Source organism: Carlito syrichta, unplaced genomic scaffold, assembly GCF_000164805.1.
Source record: "Carlito syrichta isolate Samal-C Ts95f unplaced genomic scaffold, Tarsius_syrichta-2.0.1 Scaffold123313, whole genome shotgun sequence".
NCBI lineage: Eukaryota > Metazoa > Chordata > Mammalia > Primates > Tarsiidae > Carlito > Carlito syrichta.
Genome location: NW_007067409.1, coordinates 33,304 through 54,174, shown reverse-complemented (window position 1 = coordinate 54,174; position 20,871 = coordinate 33,304). Strand labels below are relative to the sequence as shown.

General features: G+C 38.1%; 1 protein-coding gene across 4 annotated transcripts in view; it reads right to left on the bottom strand.

Moving 5' to 3' along the window:
• PAPOLA (poly(A) polymerase alpha) overlaps positions 1–20,871 on the bottom strand; it is a 67,342-nt gene that overhangs the window by 13,378 nt on the left and 33,093 nt on the right. For all 4 annotated transcript variants that reach the window (XM_008048294.1, XM_008048293.2, XM_021707650.1 and 1 more), the window contains 6 exons: positions 20,311–20,395; positions 14,397–14,450; positions 13,742–13,861; positions 11,493–11,602; positions 7,391–7,512; positions 1,980–2,122 (listed from right to left, as the gene is read on the bottom strand). In XM_008048294.1, coding sequence (XP_008046485.1) covers positions 1,980–2,122; positions 7,391–7,512; positions 11,493–11,602; positions 13,742–13,861; positions 14,397–14,450; positions 20,311–20,395 — 634 coding nt within the window. The remainder of the gene's footprint in view (positions 1–1,979; positions 2,123–7,390; positions 7,513–11,492; positions 11,603–13,741; positions 13,862–14,396; positions 14,451–20,310; positions 20,396–20,871) is intronic.

The window sequence follows — 20,871 nt, the reverse complement described above, 5'->3', positions numbered from 1 at the left end:
TTATTGTAGAGATGAGGTCTCGTCAAGTTGCCCAGGCGGGTCTCAAACCTGCGGGCTCAGAACAATTCACTCACCTCGGCCTCCCAAAGTGCTGGGATTACAGGCTGAGCCACCAAGCCCGGCCTATTTAACGCTACTTATAGGAACTAACCACTATATGCACACAGGCCTAAAGATGGAAACAAGAGACACCGAGCAGTTCTAAAAGTGGGTTAGAGCTGAAAGCTACCTGCGGGGCACCATGTTCACACCTGAGTGACGGGCTCCATGGAAGCCCAAACCTCACCATCATACAATATTCCTACGTAACAAACACGCACATGCACCCCTGGATCAAAACCGAAAACTTTCTTCAAAACCTAAACTTCAAGACTAAATCTGAGAAGTTACTTGCTACAATACATACACTGTGTTTTATAAGCATGCACACAAACTCGAGTACACACAGAACTTTAAAAATCTTGAAATTCTTACTGAAGTGCGTCTTTGTCACTAAAACACACACACACACACACACACACACACACACACACACACACACACACAAGAAATGAAAACAGTAAGTGAAGCTCATGCTCTCCCTATGCAGAACTGTTCTCAAGCTCTAGACTCACAAGGTATGCTGAGGCCTGAAGTCTCCCGGCGACGCCCGACCAGCCTGAAGACACAGCACACACACAGCAGGGACAGGTGCACGACCTGCAGCGCCCCCGCACTCCTGCTCCACACTCGCCTGGAGAGACCCCCAACCCACACCCCGGCCACCGGGAGATGTGTGTACACCAGCTAACAAACCAAGTTCTTGAACTGCTTTGTAAAAACAAATACAGCAAGTTCTCAAGCTTTAAGCATCAACTTATCGATTAGTAAAGTGATCAGCATAACCATCAGTTTAAAATATTACTACACCTCAGAAGTCGACTGCAAACAGCTTCCTGATCACATAGAAGTACATTCATTAAAAAATGTCAGAAGGGAGCTGGGCTTGGTGGCTCCGCATGTAATCCCACGCCTTTGGGAGACTGAGGTGAGAGGATTGCCTGAGCCCGCGGGTCCAAGACCCGCCTGAGCAACTTGGCGAGACCTCATCTCCATAATAAATCAAAAAATCAGCTGGGCGTGGTCGCGCATGCCTGTAATTCCAGCTACCTGGAAGGCTGAGGCGGAAGGATCGCCGGAGCCCAGCAGGTCGAGGCTGCGGTGGCCGGGAGCGGCCACTGCACTCCAGTCTGGGCGACAGAGTGAGACTCCAACTCAAAAAAAAAAAAAATAAATAAATAAATAAATAAATATAAATATAGCCTCATTATGTTCTAATTTTTACTGTCGCACATAGAAATTTTCTTTCATAGTAGAAATTTTTAACTGCTTTATACCAGGAGTGGTGGCACACACCTGTAGCCCCAACTACTCAGGCAGTTAAGGTGGGAGAATTGCTTGCGGCCAGGAGTTTGAGGCCAGTCAGGCAACACAGCAAGACCTGGTGTCTCAAGATAATTAACTGGAGACAAAAAGGTTTTAAAGGCTTTAAACGTTAGAAAGATACTTCGTCCCCCTAAGACAGGGTTCTCTAACTAAAGCCACCCCACACAGGGTCTTCAGAAGACTGCTCATAACCTCAGATTGCTCCCGTTACATGGGTGTACGCAGCTCTGGGATCAAGGGGTTCTGTCCCTTTTGTCCATTCCTTTCGGCACACCCTCCAGTTCCCGTAGCAGCAGATGTCTAAATACGTGCATTCAGAAGGGTCAAGGTGCTGATATTCATTCATGACTGAAGACTATCAGTCCCACAGGTATGACACATTAGAACAAAACTAAAAAGTACTGTCCCAAAAAGTAGAATTAAATTGGCATTTAAGAAAATCAGTTGATGAAATAAAAATAACCTTCTCAATAGATGACTTTAACAGCAAAGAGAATGCCTCTCATAGGCGGAGCAAACAGTCACCCCACTTCTGTTTCCCTCTTTGTCCTTACCCCTGAGAGCTGCCAGAACTGTTCAATGGACTGGTCTTCATAGCACTAGTAGGTGAAGGCACAGACATGCTGTTGTCACTGTCCATAGACAAGTCGAGGCTGCTGTCATTCAGAGCTGTCAACTTGACACCTTCTGTCGAATGCTGAAATCAAAATATTTGATCAGATGTATCTTTATTTCATTCAGATCTCTGAAGCATGGGAACCTCTTATTTAACTTGTACCTAATTTCTAACTGCTAGGTTTATGAAAATCAGAACGCCCATGATGACTGTAAAAGGCAAAGATGTGGAAGGCATGCACTTCCTGACTGCTAAGAGGACTTCAACATAAATACAGTTCTTACATAGGAGGAAAAGGGAGAAAGGAATGCCACACTAGACACACATACGGACTGTAAGATACAACACAAATTTCAAAACACTATAATATGAAAACACATAAATCTTGAATCAGAAGACTATAAATACACAACACACGAGAAAAAAAGTCTTAACAATAAACATGACACTAACAATGACACTCTGGCTAGTGGGATTAGAAGTGATTTGCTTATATATAGATTTCTCATTATCCTACAATGAATATAAACATTATACAATTTCATAAAGTTATAGTTTATTGCCACTCATTCCAATTTGGTAACAAGCCCCTCCCAAAAGCAAGAGACTTCTAGTGCTATAATCCTAATTTAGGATTTTAAATGGTAAGCTCAGTAGTGTAAATTATCCCGTGAAAATAAAAGCAAAAATTATTTTCAGAAACCTTAACAAAATAGCCATATATAAATCCTGATGCTGGTCCTCCTTATAAAGCAAAGCACTCCAAAACAAATAATTCAGGAAAACCAAAACACTGTGAATGGTTTTCGGGAATTAAAGTTGAGTTCCAAGCCGGGCTCGGTGGCTCAGCCTGCAATCCCGCGCCTTGGGAAGCTGAGGTGAATGGATTGCCTGAGCCCACAGATTCGAGACCCGCCTGGGCAGTGAGACCTCATCTCTACAATAAATCAAAAAATCCGCCGGGCATGGTAGCGCATGACTGTAATTCTGGCTACTCGGAAGGCTGAGGCAGAAGGATCGCCGGAGCCCAGCAGGTCGAGGCTGCGGTGGCCGGGAGTGGCCAATGCCCTCCAGTCTGGGCGACAGAGTGAGACTCCAACTCAAAAAAAAAAAAAGTTGAGCTCCATACAAAGTTTTGACAAAGTCTTAATGTTTGCTATTCAGTGCTACTATATTACATTGATTCCCTCAGCTTCCTTTTTTTTCAGATATGTTTAGCCTCAGTGTTCACTAACCCACAGAAACAAGTTAATAAAAATAACACACACTGCTAAAAACACATTCCATACACATACATACACGCATATGTGTGCATGGCTCTGCTTTTCAGTTCTCCAAATGACAAGGTATTTTAATCTTTGATTTAGCACTAGACAAACCACTTATGTACATAAACCAAAACTGATCAAATGGGGAAGATGAGATTTTGTAGAAACAGTAAGCCATTTGCTTAAAAAGTCAGCTGTGAAACAAAAGGAACTCATTTTCTAAGAGAGAATATATCCTATTCAATGATGTTACCAATCTTACTCTCCACCAGACATAAGGATGTATTCACTAAAGAAAATCATACTCAATATACAGTTACCTGCCTAACAAGGCAGCCAACACCTATGAAATAAAGGGCTACCGCTGGCAATAAACTGTGAATATGAAGGTTTCACTGGTTGGCCCAAACACAAAGCAGAATTAAGCTACTTTGCTGTGTTTGCCTCTATATATCAAGTTTGATAGCAAGAGGCCGCAAAGCCAAATAATCATAAATATTCTATCAAAATTTTTAATAAAAGATAAATTAGACAAAGAGCATACTACAGAGAGAAACGAGAAACAAACACATATACTTTGCAGCCAGACCTAGGTCCAATTCATAGCTCATACCACATGACCTTGGGCAAGTTTCTTAACCATTCAGTTTCTTCTTTTGCTGGAACATTAAATACAAGACTAGTACAGTGTTTTGCAAATAGCACTTCATAAAAAGAAGCAAATAATAAGAGTCCAAAGAAAATCTTACAGAACGTACTACTTTAGTAACACAGACTTGGAAATAATCTAAAACATCTCAAATGGAGGATAGATTTAATCCTATTATAGCTATACAAAGAAATATTAAACAGCCACTAAAAATGGAATTTGAATACATGATCACAATATATTAAGCACAAAAAAGGGCAGGCCACAAAATGGCAAGTTTCACCAAAAACTTTTAAAACATATATACATATATGTATATATACCACATAAACACATATTAGGGACCATGTGCACTGAATGGTCTGTTTTAGAGATAAAGGAAAATGGTAAGAGCCGCTATTACTGTAAGCTCTGCCTGTAGTTACTTCATCTGATAAATAAAATGTGTGAACTAGACAACAAATTTCTGGCCATTAATGATATGCTTTATATTATGGGTGACTATATTTAGAGAATACTATCTAAAGGTATAAGAATAAAAATGTATCTTATATTAAAATTTACTTAAAATTATACATGAGATTGTTCCAAATATCAATACTGTCCTGTAAATAAGGGTTTTAAAAGGTTATCTGAAGCCAGGTTCTGAGAAATCTAATGACTTCAGTTATAAATGCTATTTAATTATTAATTAGATATTAAAAAGAAACAGCAAAATTCTAAGAAACAATCTTTCACTTTTAAAACCACATAAAATGCCCACTTCTGTTTGTTTTTAAGAAACAGGGTCTTGCTCTGTTGCTTAAACTAGAATGCACTGGCACAATCATAAGCTCACTGCAACCTCACTCCTAGGCTCAAGCAATCCTCCCATCTCAGTCTCCCAAGTAGCTGGGACTACAGGTGCATACCACACCTGGCTAATTTTTTATTTTCATTTATTATACAAAGTCTCGTTATATTGCTAAGGATGGTATCGACTGCCTGGCCTCAAGCAATCCTCCCACCTCAGCCTCCCAAGTTGCTAAGATGACAGGCATGAACCACCACACCTGGCTCCAAGATGTTTATATATTTTTATATGCAGTAAACTGACATTTGCGTGCCAGTGCTTTAACCCAGTAAAAATTATGATATCAAAGGACTATGAGAAGGCAAAGTTTGACATAAACTTAAGCTTAAAAATCAAATTGCTTAATGGTAAATTTTATAAGTAAATATATGAAATTGCTTGAGAAAGTCTATTTTTAATCAATTTTGAGAATATTCAGCTAATGAAAACATTAGGCTAAGAAAAGAATAACAATTTTTTGAAGTAGCAGGCTGGGTGTGGTGGCTCAAATCCGTAATCCCAGCAACTGCTAATAAAAAATGAGCAGGCGTGCACCTGTAGTTTCAGCTAACTGGGAGACTGAGGAGGAAGGACAGCTTAAGCCTAAGAGTTGGAAGCCACAGTAAGCTATGACTGTACCACTGGACTCCAGCCTGGGTGACAAAGTTAGACCTCGTCTGAAAAACACAAAATAAAACCCAAAAGCAGTTAACAACAACATCACATTTAAGCCTCTAAAAATTACATTTTAGATATCCCTCCCCAAAAAGTCTATGTATCTACCCTCAAACTGTGAATGTTGCTGTTGGTGATAATAAGACAAACTAGCATGAGCATTTACTACTATGTGCCAGAAACTAGTCGAAAACACCCTTTACGTGTACTAGTTCTTTTAACCCTCACAAAACACCAAACGGGCCAAGGTGAAACATTGCCACCATGTTACAGACAAGACAAACCACAAGCAAGATGCTTGCTACAAGCTTGTCCAAGTCTCACAGGCAGGAAAATGGAGGAGCCTGAATTTGAACCAGAGAGTCTCCTCCAGGAGGACTTGCCCTTAACAGCACTGCCTGTCGACAATAATACAATCTGTGTTTAAGAAATAAAACATGATATATAAAGTTGAAGCCTTTTACATATTAATTTCATCATTTTCCTCCTAACTCCAACCCCAGACAACCACCCATATCCTGAATGCAGCAGTCACTGTTCTTTAGCAGACACTTGTATTTCATATTCTCTCCTAAATGTATTGTTTTATAAGGTCATTTTTAATAAACTAATTTTTAAATATAGAAATGGAGTCTCACACTGTCACCTGAACTCCTGGCCTCAAGCAATCCTCTTGCCTCAGCCTCCCAAAGTGCTGGGATTATAGGTGTGAGCCACTATGCCTGGCCTTGTTTTTTAAGTTTTTAAACATGAAAACTTGAAGTATCAAATGGTACATATACACCTGTACTTTTTTTTTAACCCAACATAATATATCCAGCTGTCATTTATTTTTACTGCTGCATGTTATAAGGTATTCCAAATCAAGATTAAGTCATCTATTTTTTAAACCAATTAAAGAAAAACTATTATCTATGCACTAAAAATGGCTGCTATAATAAGTCTCAATAAGGAAAAAAATAGCTCTAAGTTATTCAAAAGGAAGCACATAACACTAGAACAACACACTGCAAAATATTAACTCTGGTGACCTACCTCCTTCCTGTCAGTGAACTCTTTTATACTTAGTAATTTTTGGTTTGAAAATAATAAACATGTGTATTTCTTACATTCACAAAAAAAAAAAAAAAAAAGCCATTTTCTTTTTGAAAGTCTCACATAATTTACTTGAGCCACACATTATCTAACTTAATTTTTTTTTTTTTTTGCATTGGAGTCTCACTCTTGTCACCCAGGCTGGAGTGCAATGGTACGCACACGGCCACAGCAACCTCAACCTGCTGGGCTCAGGCGATCCTTCTGCCTCAGCCTTCCAAGTAGCTGGAACTACAGATGCATGCCACCACGCCCGGCTAGTTTTTGTGATTTATGGAGAGACGAGGTCTCACCAAATTGCCTAGGCTGGTCTTGAACCCCTGGGCTCAGGCAATCCTCTCGCCTCGGCCTCTCAAGGTGCTGGGATTACAGGCTGAGCCACAGCACCCAGTCAATTTTGTTTTATTTTTCACCTAAGAGTCAGGGTCTCACTATGTTGCCACAACGGTCTCAAACTCCTGGCCTCCCACTTCGGCAGCCCAAAGCATGAGGCTTACAGGCAAAAACCACCCCACCCAGCCTGCCTTTTGTTTGTTTTTTAAAGAAAAGTAGATACTAATGCTACATTTGTAAATAGGTAATAATGAATGGCCTTTAAAAGAGAATACAGGCATACACAGTTAAGGACTTGAAGCACCATCACTGATCTGTCCAAAACCTGAAGCAGCTGTGTGCCACATAAGAGAGCTGCTCCACGTAACAGATTTTTCAAATGCTGTCAGTTATTTCAATTACGACTTATTAACTGAGCCTAAGTTCTGAGATAGTGACAGTCTAGATGCATAAGACATTATGTTAGTAATGCTTTTGTAAGTACTTTCTAAATTTACCTTTTTCTTTTTCTGAAGCACATGATTAGGTAGTAGTTGATGGAGTTGCTTTCTTTTTACATGCATTGCAGCAATTTTCATATCCACCTCAAACATCTTGCTGTTTATTGCTTGCCTATAAACTACACAATTAGGAAATTGTTACAAGAAATAGAAACATTTTAATAAAGGCAGTCAAACTCACTCCAGAGAGACTATTCTAAGTAGGAATCCTTTTTCCATAAATGCTCCATATCCATAAAATTATCAAAAATATTCCATATCTATAAAATTATCCCTAATCTGACATTATTCATTGCCTGAGCAAACTCCTTTTATCACAGGGTGTACAAATACAAGCACAAAACATATTAATTATTCCAGCGTGGTAACTCTTTAAGTAGGTCTTAAAGTAGTAACTTTAAAGAATAACTATTTAAGAAATGGCAGAATTGGGGAAAAAATAAAAGGGCTTCTTAAACCCATACCCTTTTATGCTACTAGTACTATTATTTATCCATGTATGGAACACATGCAGCAAAATAAATCAAACTTATTAAACTATATCTAAAGACATCTTTACAAGGATCTGCAAGATAAAATTTGAAGTAGTATTTTCTATTGCAGTAATTCAAGTAACAGAAGTCACAGGTACAAAAAGTAAATTCAAAGTATTTAGATCGAGAGTACCCCAAAGCGAAACCTCAGTCATACAAAAAAACATGTATTGAGCACCTGTACTCTATTTACATTGTTCTATTTACTGGAGCTACAGCAATGAATACAGGAGACCAAATGACCCTCAAAGTTTACATTCTAGCAATGGGATCAGAATAAACAGAAGAAAAAAAGAAAGCAAATAAAACATAATCCATGTCAGACCGTGCTAAGTGAGTAGGGAAGAGAATGGAGAAAAACTGAGTAGGGTGGAGGATAGGAAGCTCAGCCTGCAAACTCAGCTGACACTTCACTGAAGATTTAGAGGAACAGGAGAAGTCAGCGGAGTGTCAGGTGGAATCGCATTCCAGAAAGGGAAAACATCAAAAGCAAAATGGCCCGAGTAGAAGAAAATGCCTGGAACATTTGAGAAACAACAAAAATGCCAGCGGGGAAGACATAAAGTAAAAATCCACAATCCCTTACCTGCAACACTAAAATCCCAAAAACTTCCGACACAGAAGTGTTTCCTAAGATTGGCAATAAAATTCATCTAGCAACAACCCCTAGTCTGAACTAGGCTTTACCTTTTGCTTAATGTGAATATCACCAGTTCCCTACAGAAATGTTACTGTCTTTGATCATCAAATAGTGCTCCAAGCCCCACTGGACATATTACTTTATTACCTTTCTGGCCCAAGATAGAAAAATAAAGGATTGTGAACTTATAACAGGAGGTAAGGTCAGAGTCATAGAAAGGCAGCCTGATCAGGCAGAAGCTTGCAAACCCCAGTAAGGACTTGGACTACACTGAGTGAGATGGATAGTCATAATGGGTTGCAAGCAGGTGAGACGTGATCTGGCTTTAAAATATCATCCAGACACTTGGTACAAACAGCTGAATGGGGCAAGGGCAAGACAGAAACGCTCCAGCAATGACAGTGCTCCGACAGAGCAGCAGCAGTGGCTGGGACTACGGAAACAGTAGCCAAACAGTCATCAGTAGCCCAATCGGAACATTCTGCATGAGAAAAAAGAATTTTACCAAGGATCAATATCATGAAAGGAGAAAACAGGAGTCAAAGAGGGTTCCAAGGCCTCTAGCCTGAACAACCAGAACTTGAAAAGAAGTTGGAGGGAGTTGGGAATAAAAATCTGTATGCTAAATAGGTTGTACCTGTTTTATTTTAAAATTCCATAAAGTATTCAATTAAAATGTTTCAAGAGCCGGGCTTGGTGCTCAGCCTGTAATCCCTCGCCTTTGGGAGGCTGAGGTGAGTGGATGGTCTGAGTCTGCGGGTTCGAGACCCACCTGGGCAGCGAGACCTCATCTCTACAATAAATCAAAAAAATCAGTCAGGCGTGGTAGCGCATGCCTGTAATTCCAGGTACTTGGAAGGCTGAGGCGGAAGGATCACCGGAGCCCAGCAGGTCGAGGTTGCGGTGGCCAGGAGCGGCCACTGCACTCCAGTCTGGGCGACAGAGTGAGACTCCAACTCAAAAAAAAAAAAATGTTTCAAGATACAGGACAGCTAAATATTTGCTTCCCAAAAATACCTAAAAGGTATTTGAAAATCTTGATGATTCATTAGTACAATCCTAATAAACAGCCCAACTTGGATACAATATACAAAACACATTTGCCAATTCAAGTATCTCTCTATGACTTGTTGGCTTATAAATTAAGTTAACGTGTATTTTTACTTGAGAAAAAACACTTATGTAGCTTTCAGCAGGTAGAATGTCACCTACATAACATTCTAAAAATCTGCAGATATTTTCTTTGTTATAGTGTTTAAGGATTGCTACTGGCTAGAGAAAGCATATGTCCTTCAACACAGACCTACTCACTGCATGAAGAACTGTACCATGCCCTTCCTACATTCCTAAAGAAAAAAAAACCTACCTACCAATTATCTTAAGCAAGAATTCAATTTAACTTTACATAAAAAGAGTATCTTTGTCTCAAGTTTCCAGGAACAGAACTACCATGTATATAAAAATGAGATAACCTTTCGTTTTATTTGCAACTTTCACATTTACTATATCACCAACGTCAAGACAGCTGGTGATGTAAGAAACACCAGAGGGAACATCTGTACCAGTCCGAATTTGCTGATGCCACACTGCTAGGAAGTCTAGATAAAGTGCAATCCCTTGATGTATGGAAGTACGCCTTCAACTGTTGTTGTACCTAAGCACTGACACACTGAAATACATATTCTATATCTTTTATTTCTCCTTTATATTATAGTTAGTGCATAACATTCACTTTTTAACAAACTGTTACTAATTTTTTTCTCTCTTCTTTAAGTAAAAACTGTTTTGAATCAGGGTCTCACTCTGTCACCCAGGCTGGCACAATCATGACTCATCACCCCAGCCTCAAACTCCTGGGCTCAAGTAATCCTCCCTTCTCAGCCTCCCAGAAAGCTGGGACTACAGTCATGAGACAAGGTCTCACTAGGCTGCTTAGGCTGGGCTCAAGCAATCCTCCTACCTCAACCTCCCAAAGTGCTAGGATTACAGGCATAAACCACTGTGCCTGGTTATAAAACTTCTTAATTTTAAATCCGAATGTATTCAGGGGAAAATTCCTCAGGTAAAAATGCTACTTACTAAAATTTTTTTGAAAGACAGGAAGGGAACAATGTTTGAGAGAATAGGATTAGTTGAGGAAGATGCACAGTTGCTCCTATGCATATTCACCATTCCACTGAAAAATTGTGCATCTATATAGCCTCAGATTTTCTCAACGGCACCCATCATTTTGATCTTTAGTGAAAACATACTACCTTTTATCTCAGAGTACAGGTCAATCTGAAATCTAGACTTAATCACCCAGCTCCCCACTCATGAATTTACACTTGAATGTGTATTTGGCACATGAGAAAACTTCTTCAAGCCACCAGAAGTTCTTCGTCATCAGTCTCTAAGGTTGGAGATGATTAAGGCCATCGACACAGACTCGGGCTTCAGACCACCATACATTCAAGATGTTTCCAATTTCACAAGGAATTGAAATGGTCCCACTTAAGTTTAAGGTCTATCACACCAGAAACAAAATCACTTATATACAGGCTGAGTATCCCTAATCTGAAAGTTCAAAATCCAAACTGCTCCAAAATCCAAAAACATGAGCGTCAACGTGACACCCAAAGGAAATGCTCACTGAGGCATTCTGAATTTCAGATTTTCAGATTACGGATGTTCTACCAGTAAGTATAATGTAATATTAAAAAAAAAAAACCATGCTTCAGGTCTCAAGAACTTTGGATAAGGGAAAGTAATTCTGTGCTAATATTATCAAAATTAATAACTAATACAAAATCATCATCTTGATAATAGTTCAATATTCACAAGTAATTTCAACAATTATTGTAAATATCACAAACTCTGGCATACATCATGACAAATTTAAATATGCAAGCCCCTGAATGTTTTGATTATCTAAGCAGAAACATACCTGTATCTGTGAAAGACTGAATATCATAGGTAAGATCAACACTGAGGTTTTCAGAGTTTTCTGTTTTTTTAAACACTAACCCAATCACCCACATCGTGCGAAATTCCTCCCTGTGAAGAAGAACATTACCACAGTTTATCAGGATTTCATGAAAATACGGCATCAAAATGGTTGACAATCTGAGGCACGTGGAAAAACTTGCAATGCAAACATGATCAAAGTTCTAAGTCCAAGCTTCATCAACTCAAAGGCCTTCCCAATATCTGTCTTCTATATTCCTATAACTATATAAACAATCAGAGCTCCAGGACAAATATACTCTTATCAATTGTACATTGATAGCCAATAATTTTAACTATGTTTCACAGTACCAAAGGCACTGAAATTTTTTTAACAATTATGCTTAAATTAATGAGAGAAAGAGAGTAATGCTTTCTGGAAAGGCCTAAAACAAAAAAGGATTTTCTAAACATAAAAATTCAACTATAACTTAATATATGAACAAAAGCATAATAACAGGAGTGATTAGAGATTACTCCTTTTGAACACTTAATAGTCTGTCTACTGAATGGATCACAGTCTTCTAATAATTAAGATTGCAATAACAAAAAAATTGTAAAAAAATCCTCAAAACACTATTATATAACCACAAAAAAACCTAGAAAGAACTTTTATTCTATAATAACACAAACTTCAGTGATCCCTTCACCTGTGTTTTTCAATCTTACTTTAATGTTCCTGTACTTTTTCAAAAGTTCATCACTAGCCGGGCTCGGTGGCTCAGCCTGTCATCCCGCGCCTTTGGGAGGCTGAGGTGAGTGGACTGCCTGAGCCCGCGAGTTTGAGACCCGCCTGGGCAGTGAGACCTCATCTCTACAATAAATCCAAAAAATCAGCCGGGCATGGTAGCACATGCCTGTAATTCCGGCTACTTGGAAGGCTGAGGAGGAAGGATCGCCGGAGCCCAGCAGGTCGAGGCTGCGGTGGCTGGGAGTGGCCACTGCACTCCAGTCTGGGCGACAGAGTGAGACTCCAACTCAAAAAAAAAAAAAAAAAAAAAAATCACTAATACTCTCAACTCTTCCAAATTCAACAAAGCATAAGTAGAGTCTCATGTTAAGTAATAATAACAGTAATCAAATCACCAACTGACTATATAAAAGACCCCTCAAAGGGTAAAGTGAGTCTGGTTTTGGGGGTTTTATTTTCTTTTTTTTTAGTTGGAGTAGCCACCCCAGTGTTGACCTGCTGGGCTCCAGCGATCCTTCTACCACAGCCTTCCAAGTAGCCGGAACTACAGGTATGCGCTATGCACTACCATGCCCAGCAAATTTTTTATTGTAGAGACAAGGTCTTGCCAAGTTGCCAAGGCTAATCTCAAACCCATGGGCTCAGGCAATCTACTCACCTGGGCCTCCGAAAGTGCTGGGATTACAGGCTGAGCCACTGAGCCCGGCCTGGTTTTATTTATGTATCTTCTCTAAAGTCCAGAATCTATCACAAATCAGGTTTTTACAAGGTCGTATCAAAATATGCTCCCGATTTTAAAAAAATATTAAGACTAAAGAGGAAAGACTGATGTGTGAAACAGCAGTTATTCCAACAGCTATGGTACAAAACAGAAGAATGTTAAGGAGAAATGCCAAAGATAGTATAGAGCAGGTCCGCAAATGTGAACTTCAACACGCTAATAGGTACCTCATCACTAGAGACGATTACTAATATCATAAAAAATTTATTTCAGTGTGGATTATTCTCAAGAAACAGTCTTCCAACTGGGCATGGTAAATCCCAGCACTTTGGGAAGCCAAGGTGGGAAAATCACTTGAGCCCAGGAATTGAAGACCAGCCTGGTAACACAGCGAGACCTCGTCGCTAAAAGATCAAAAAATTAGCTAGGCATGGTGGCACATGTCTGTAGTCCCAGCTACTCAAGAGGCTGAAGTGGGAAGATCACTTAGCCCACGAGTTTGAGGCTGTGGTGAGCTATGATAGCGCCACTCATTGCAGTCTGGGTGACAGAGTAAGACCCACAGGGAAAGGGAAAGGGAAAGGGAAAGGGAAAGGAAAGGAAAGGGAAAAGTCTTTATCTTCAATGTTTCTGATCAGAAAAAACGAAGTTATAAATTCCAAATTGTTTGTAAGTCACATAAGCAACAGAATAGTGATACAAGTTATAAAAATGGCCTGTAAAGTCTTTTATAAGTAAAAGTTGGAAGAGGGAAGAATTAAAGTAGAGGGGTGCTTACTTGTCAGGGTTTTCTTTGGGTGCTGGAAATGACTGGGGATTCACATGAGCCAGTGTAATGAATTCATTCTTCTCCAAGCTTCCGACCAGGATTCGGATTTTGGATTCCACCAAACCCACCCTGAACAAATGTCACTTAGTATTAATGACGAGTTTTGGTTAACTTAAAAATAAAAAAGTCAACTGTACAAAATCAAATGGTCATGTAAGAAAAGTAACATGAAGATCATAAATCATTTAAAACATACTCCAAGACAGTTTAACTGGCTGAATCCCCAAAGGTAAAACCAAAACCCAAAGGTAAAACCAAAAGCCTATGTTCTACCCAAAAGCACCCAACTAGGGGGAAAAAAGAACCAAAACACTTCATTCAAGTCAGCAAGTTATAAAAGTTATTCTCACAAACACCTGAAGAAAAATCAGTAAGATAAAACAAAGCACTTTAAATATACAGTTAAGAGATGAAACATAGATCTCTAAAAAGCAAACAAAAAAGTTATAATTTCTATAGCTCCATTACAAATAGCAGCTCCAGTTACGAACAAATCAAACCAAACTGGTTATTTCAAGGACGACCTCTTATCTCCTACTGTGCTCTGTGGCTATCTGATTCATTTTGAAGTGTATTTTTCTGTAAAGTCTAATCTTATACTCACCATTCTAGGCGTTGTTTTTCTGTTGGTGCACTTGCTAGAAGTACAATATAATGCCTTTGAAGATAAAGACAACACGCTATTTATTTTATTTACGTGCTTTGTGCCGGATATTAAACCATAATGTAATAAGCGTCCTTACAGTTATAGATCAACGTCAATTTAGCAAGGAGAACTGCAATTTCAATATGCACATAAAGTCATATATGCTAAATTCCACATGTTTCTAAATACTGGTGAGTTTAATTCTTCTGGAAAAAAAAATACTGATTTTATACATAATTACCAAAACAGTTTTATTCAAGAAGTCTGAATAAATATTAATTCATAATTTTGGCCAAGCACGGTGACTAGCACTTGTAATCTTAGCCCTCTAGGAAACTGAGGTGGAAGAATCTCATGCCCACAAGAGTTCAAGATCAGCCAGGGCAACATAGTAACACCCTACCTCTACAAAAAAATTTTAAAATCTGCCAGGTGTGGTGGTATAAGCCTGCAGCTCCAGCTACTCAGGAAGGAAGCTGAGGTAGGAGAATCAGTTGACCCCAGGAGTTAGAGGCTGCAGTGAACTATGATTGTGTCACTGCATTCTAGCTTGAGCTGTTAACAGCATGAGACCTTGTCTCTTTTAAAAGAAAAATATATTTTTTTGTTCAATGACATTAGGCGTGTGCTTTATCTATAAAATTAAAAAGCCACTCACCAAAATATAGCCTATTAAAACAAAATCTTTCAATGGAAACAAAACGCCATGGCTTTGGCCACAAAGCTATCACTAAATATATATCCTACAAGAGTAACTTCAAAAATAGTATCAATTTAATTCAAATTAAATGGCAGTAAAAAGTAAACCTAATACAGAAATTAGGTCCTATGATTTTTCCCAAGTAATATAAATTTCTATGATAAAAAAGCATACATCACTAACATGAGAGCAGCAAAGAAGTCTGATTTCTATCCACAACTCAATCCCATTCCAATTGGAGCAAACATAAATTTTCATTTCAGAAAATATATGATGATCAACTATATATTTACGTCTTTTTAAAACAAAGTATTTACAACTAAAGTGTAATCACTATAATTCACTTTCCTAAGATTAAAAACACTCAGCCCAATATATTCTTCTCCAGTACCCGTTTTTAAAGAGCTGGGAGCCAAACTTCACACCAGAAACTTTACTCCAAAAAGCAAACTGACATTCTTATCTAGTATAAATACTAGTTTGGAAAGTGGCAGTATAACCAAAACTTTAAAATTATTTGTAAAAGCCTGAAGTATTTCTAATATTTTCAATCACATTTTACAAGTACGGTGTCTACCCAAAAGCAAAAGTCTGACCAGACACAGAAAAAAATCCAAACCTGGTTTTAAAGAAAAATTTTGTTTTTAGCCAAAAGTTTTTTTAAAATGATAAACAGGGCATTTTAGGCAAGGTTACTGAAGGTTTAGCAAACGCAAGCATATTTTAATCCATCTCCCTTAAAAGAGCTCAATTGATTATTTATTACATTCACACAGTATTTGAAAAATGCTTCCAATTCTTCGTAGCTATGTAACCCTAGACAAATCTAAGACTGTGCATCATCATAAAATGAGATCGCATTCATTTTGCTTGCAAATGTATTGTCAGGTTGCATTAACTCCAAGTACTTATAAACTTAAGGTAAGACATTAAAAGCAAGGTGCAGACACATCTATATATAGGCAGTCCAAACCCACATAGGACCAACACTACCTTTACCAGCTGAATCTGCTCAGCGTTATTTGGAACAAACCATATACACAGAACAAGCACAGATGGCCCAAATGCATAACTAAAGTCCTATCAGAGTACTAAACGTTCATGCATTTTATGTTCAGAAAACCCGCACTGAAAGTCCTAAATGCTCGTAAACAAAATCCTACCAAGCTCAGTAATCTAATTTCTAGGCCCCTACAACATAAAAAAAATGGCGAACTGGGTTTTTTTTAAGGTAAGAAAGATAAAGAGCTCTCTCACGAAAGTACAGCATCTTGAACAGGAGGGTTAATGTGAAGATCAGGCATGCACACAAAAACTCAAAAACACCAGGTTTTCTGGGTTCACCTAGAACAGGGACACAAGTCACTCGGATACCACACCATGAAAATGGAGGTTCCTAATAACCACCTGAGTCTTCAACAGAGCTTAAGTGATACATAATGTTCTTTAGTTACAAAGGCAAAATATACAATTCATCTGAATGCAATTTTGTTGGCAATTCCAAGCTTTGAAGCTTAAAGAGTTCTACTTTATTTCTTACTGAAATCAAGAGGGAAAAATATCTACTCTGAACATTTTGAATGTACCAATGCATATATTTACGTGTAGGTAACAATATTAAATAACTCCAAAATACTAAATAACTCTAGTATTTATGCTGAGGTTAAATGTCCTTTACACAGCCGTGTGTAAGCAAACTGAAATTGAAATATGAAATGCAATAATTAAGCTTAATAGAAAAAGCCTGCAGATATTTTATATGCGACATTAGCAAATCATTTACAGAATAAAAGCTAATCTAAGAAATTGAAAACAAAATTCCAACTTTATTCTCTAAATACGTGCATGTTTACGTTTTAAAAACCAGGACTGTTATTCAATTCTTACGGTCCCTATCAGACCACCAAGTTGAAGTATATCTAAATTAGACTCCATTATTTTGTTGTGCCAAAAAATTTGATCACCTATTTCACAACTGCCATGTTAAAACTGTCATGATTAAGACTCAATGTCTTCATGAGAGACTTTGAAGTCTTACAGCAACTGTCATTACTTTTTTCCCAAATGTAATCATATAGTGTCTGGTAAAAATTTAACAAAAATGTATCCTGCAAGGAAGTCAAACATATATTAAAAAGTCTACCCGGGCTCAGTGGCTCAGCCTGTCATCGTAATCCCGCGCTTTGGGAGGCTGAGGTGAGTGGATTGCCAGAGCCCGCAGGTTCAAGACCTGCCTGGGCAACTTGGCGAGACCTCATCTCTACAATAAATCAAAAAATTAGCCGGGCGTGGTAGGACATGCCTGTAATTCCGGCTACTCGGAAGGCTGAGGCGGAAGGATCGCCGGAGCCCAGCAGGTCGAGGTTGCGGTGGCCAGGAGCGGCCACTGCACTCCAGTCTGGGTGACAGAGTGAGACTCCAACTCAGAAAAACAAAGACAAAAACAAAACAAAACAAAACGAGTCCTAAAAATACTTAATCTAATTTTTATTACCTAATAGCCATTTACCAAAAAAAAATTCTGTGAGTCTCCTGACCATTTCATCTCAGTATTTTACCTGAGAAGATCATAACTCAGATCTGTTCAATAAAAATGGACTTAAATCTTAGTCAAAATTCTAACTTTAAGTAATTCAGGACCAAGAGTTAGTTTCCTATTTTTTAACTTTTTAAAACAAATTTTAAGGCTACTTTGTTAAATATACATACTTGAAATCATAAATTAATCTAACACATTAGAGAATATACTGGTTTTCCTAATACCTTTCCTTCCTTTGTTTCCTAGTGAAATCTAACAACTGAAATCAGTATTCGTAATTCCCAACATTAATGATGTAGTGCTAGTTACACAAATTGGCCAACTGAGTATCTGAAAGGAGAAATACAAAAAATATTTTCTTAGGACCCTTTACAAATTTCACAAGACAGTATTATTCCTTTCTCTTAAACACTGGCACTTCTTTCTGGATGGTGATTAGTTTGCATTTTAAGACAAATGAAATTTTCTCCAGGGTTCCATCCCTTCCAAGAATGAATGGCAGGTCTATTTCACACAATTTAGTCTTACGTATACCAAATAGCAGTATTTCAGGATATGTCTCAAAATTTAATCAACTTATAAGACTCCAGGGAAAACTAAGGATTTCAAATTAAGTTCCTACAGTCAATCTTTGCAATGTTTCACATGAGGATATGTCAAAAATTCAGATCTGTGGATACCTCTAAAAGTCAAATGATAGTCCTCACTGTATCTCAGCTAGGAAGCTTGTTGGGGAAGAGTTAAAAATATAAATAGAATTCAGTATGGATAAAATTAGCCCAATGCTATATATAGTTTTGGTTTTTTTCCCCCGGAGTTGGAGTCTCACTCTGTCACTCAGGCTGGAGTGCAGCAGCATGCTCACACCACCACAGCCTCAACCCGGTGGACTCAGGCGGTCCTTCCCCCTCAGCCTTCCAAGTAGCTGGAACCACAGGCATGCGCCACCACACCCGGCTAATTGTTATATTTTTCAAGTTTTTCCAGGGCACTCAAGTGAAGTGTAACTTTTAATGATATAATTTCTTCTATTTGTTGCTACTTCCTTATAGCTAATGTCTAAAGTTTTTGATCATCTAAAATATGTGACCGTTTCAGAGTTCAGTGAGTATTAGTAAGATAATCTTTTAAACAGTCAATCAAAGACCTTATAGGTACTATCCAGCAAAGACTAAAGAACAGTTTAGAACTTTTAAAAGAAACTTTTTAAGCAACCTTTAAAAAATATCACCAAAGTTCTACTAATGTGAATTTATTTTTTTTTTAAACTGTGAGGGTTTGTTCAATTTCAACATTCATTGTTCTTAAAGTGAAGTAAAGTACCTACTCACGTTAGTATTTTTAAGAACCTCATTGTACCCTTCTTACTTAGTACTATGTGGAAGACAAGAAAAAGTATGAGCCTAGTTTCATCTTTCATGAATTAAGAGATGCTATATACTTTTTCTGAGCATCTCTTAGTTTGCCAATTCCTTTATTCTTCTCCTTACATGTAATTATGTCTCTTTCATATAGTAGTTTTAAAAAGCATCCATATACGTTTATTAGTTTAAATGTTCAAAGGTCCTTTTCCAACACTGGTTAAAGCAAAAAGCACAAGAAAAATTATCTGCCAAAAGGAAAGCGCAATTTAGGGGAATAAATAACAAACTAACAGCATTCAACATTATGCTTTTTTAATTTTACTGACAACATAGTGCTCCCAGAACACAACAATTAGTGGCTCCATTACTGCTTTTTCATGCAAAAGATACAGAAACAAAACACAGAGACATCATGAAGGTCATCATTCTTGTTTTTAATTGGGGAAATAGCATAAAGGAATCTTGCTTAGATTATTACAAAACACAATCCAACACAAGATCAAATGCTCAGAAAAGTTTAAAGCATTTAAAAAAAATTAAACGGGACTTTGGCAAATTTTCAGCCCAGGGCAAATAAAACTGCAAATCTGTGTATGCTTTTCTTTTTTAAAAATAAGATTTATTTATAACTTACATGTTTCATCAAAACTGACACAATTAATGAAGCTTTTAACCTGTACTAAGGTATTAAACCACCATATTAAGACTGTTAATAAAGATTCTTACACCCACTTAGATCCCATGAAACTATCTGTAGAAATGCCTGAAGGGGCATTCTTAACACTGGGGTCAACGGTAGGCCAATAGGGGAAACATTTAATTGGCTGTATACTGACATTTTATTGGCGCTGTGTTATAAAGAATCTCAATGACAAACAGTCCCGAGAATTAGATGAAAATGCTTCACTTCTGAGTAGCGAACACTGACTACAGGCCCTAACAGTTCACCTAGCTGCCAGTGGACACAGATGAACGTACTGCATTGGGCACGGCTGGCGTTTTGCCTCCCTGCACAAGTGATGATGCGACAAAGGCAGGAGCTGTCGTGAGGTCAAGCAGAAAACACGGAAGGCTTTCAAAGTGTCTTGACCAAAACAAGTAAGTAAATAAGGAGTTCACTTACAACAGTGTGTCCTCGTGACAAGGAAAACTCTACAGATGTTCAAAGGAAATCCAAAACACTAGTCTAGCAAGAACAGATGTCACATACGCTACCATCAAACCATTACTTCAGAGAAAGATATGTCCGACATGCCTTAAAATACATACTTGTACTTTTGAAAGAAGTTTGGAGCTTCAAAAAGTTTGGACCACTCTGCCTTACTCAGCAAAATTTCATCTGTGATAGCAAGACCTAAATTAAAAACATATTAAAATGTTTGCAGGCTTCAGTCTACAGTCTAGAATTTTAATCATCTCAGTCATACCACATGCTCTCACTACAATGCTAAAATCCAAATGTTAACAAACGAAGGTTTATGACTTAAGCATATTCTTACATACGTGCACACTTTTCAAAGAAGCTGGAGGATTTTTTGAGAGCCAGGTTTCTGATGAAGTACCATTATTCTAAAATGCCATCCTCACAGAATGACTTACTTTCTCAAAACTGAAACACTGCAGTTACCTGAGAAGAAAAAATCCCCCATATACCTTCTTTTCCCCCTTTGTCAAACAAGTTTCCTGTTGTCTCTCAAGGGATAGAGGCATCCTTCCCATGTAGAGGCTCTTCAAACAACAGTATATAATTCTACATGTCTAAGTTCGCCGTTAGCCGAATAGCTAATGCGGTTTCCTTGGTGGCTTTCAGGCCTCCTGAACAGTCTTGTT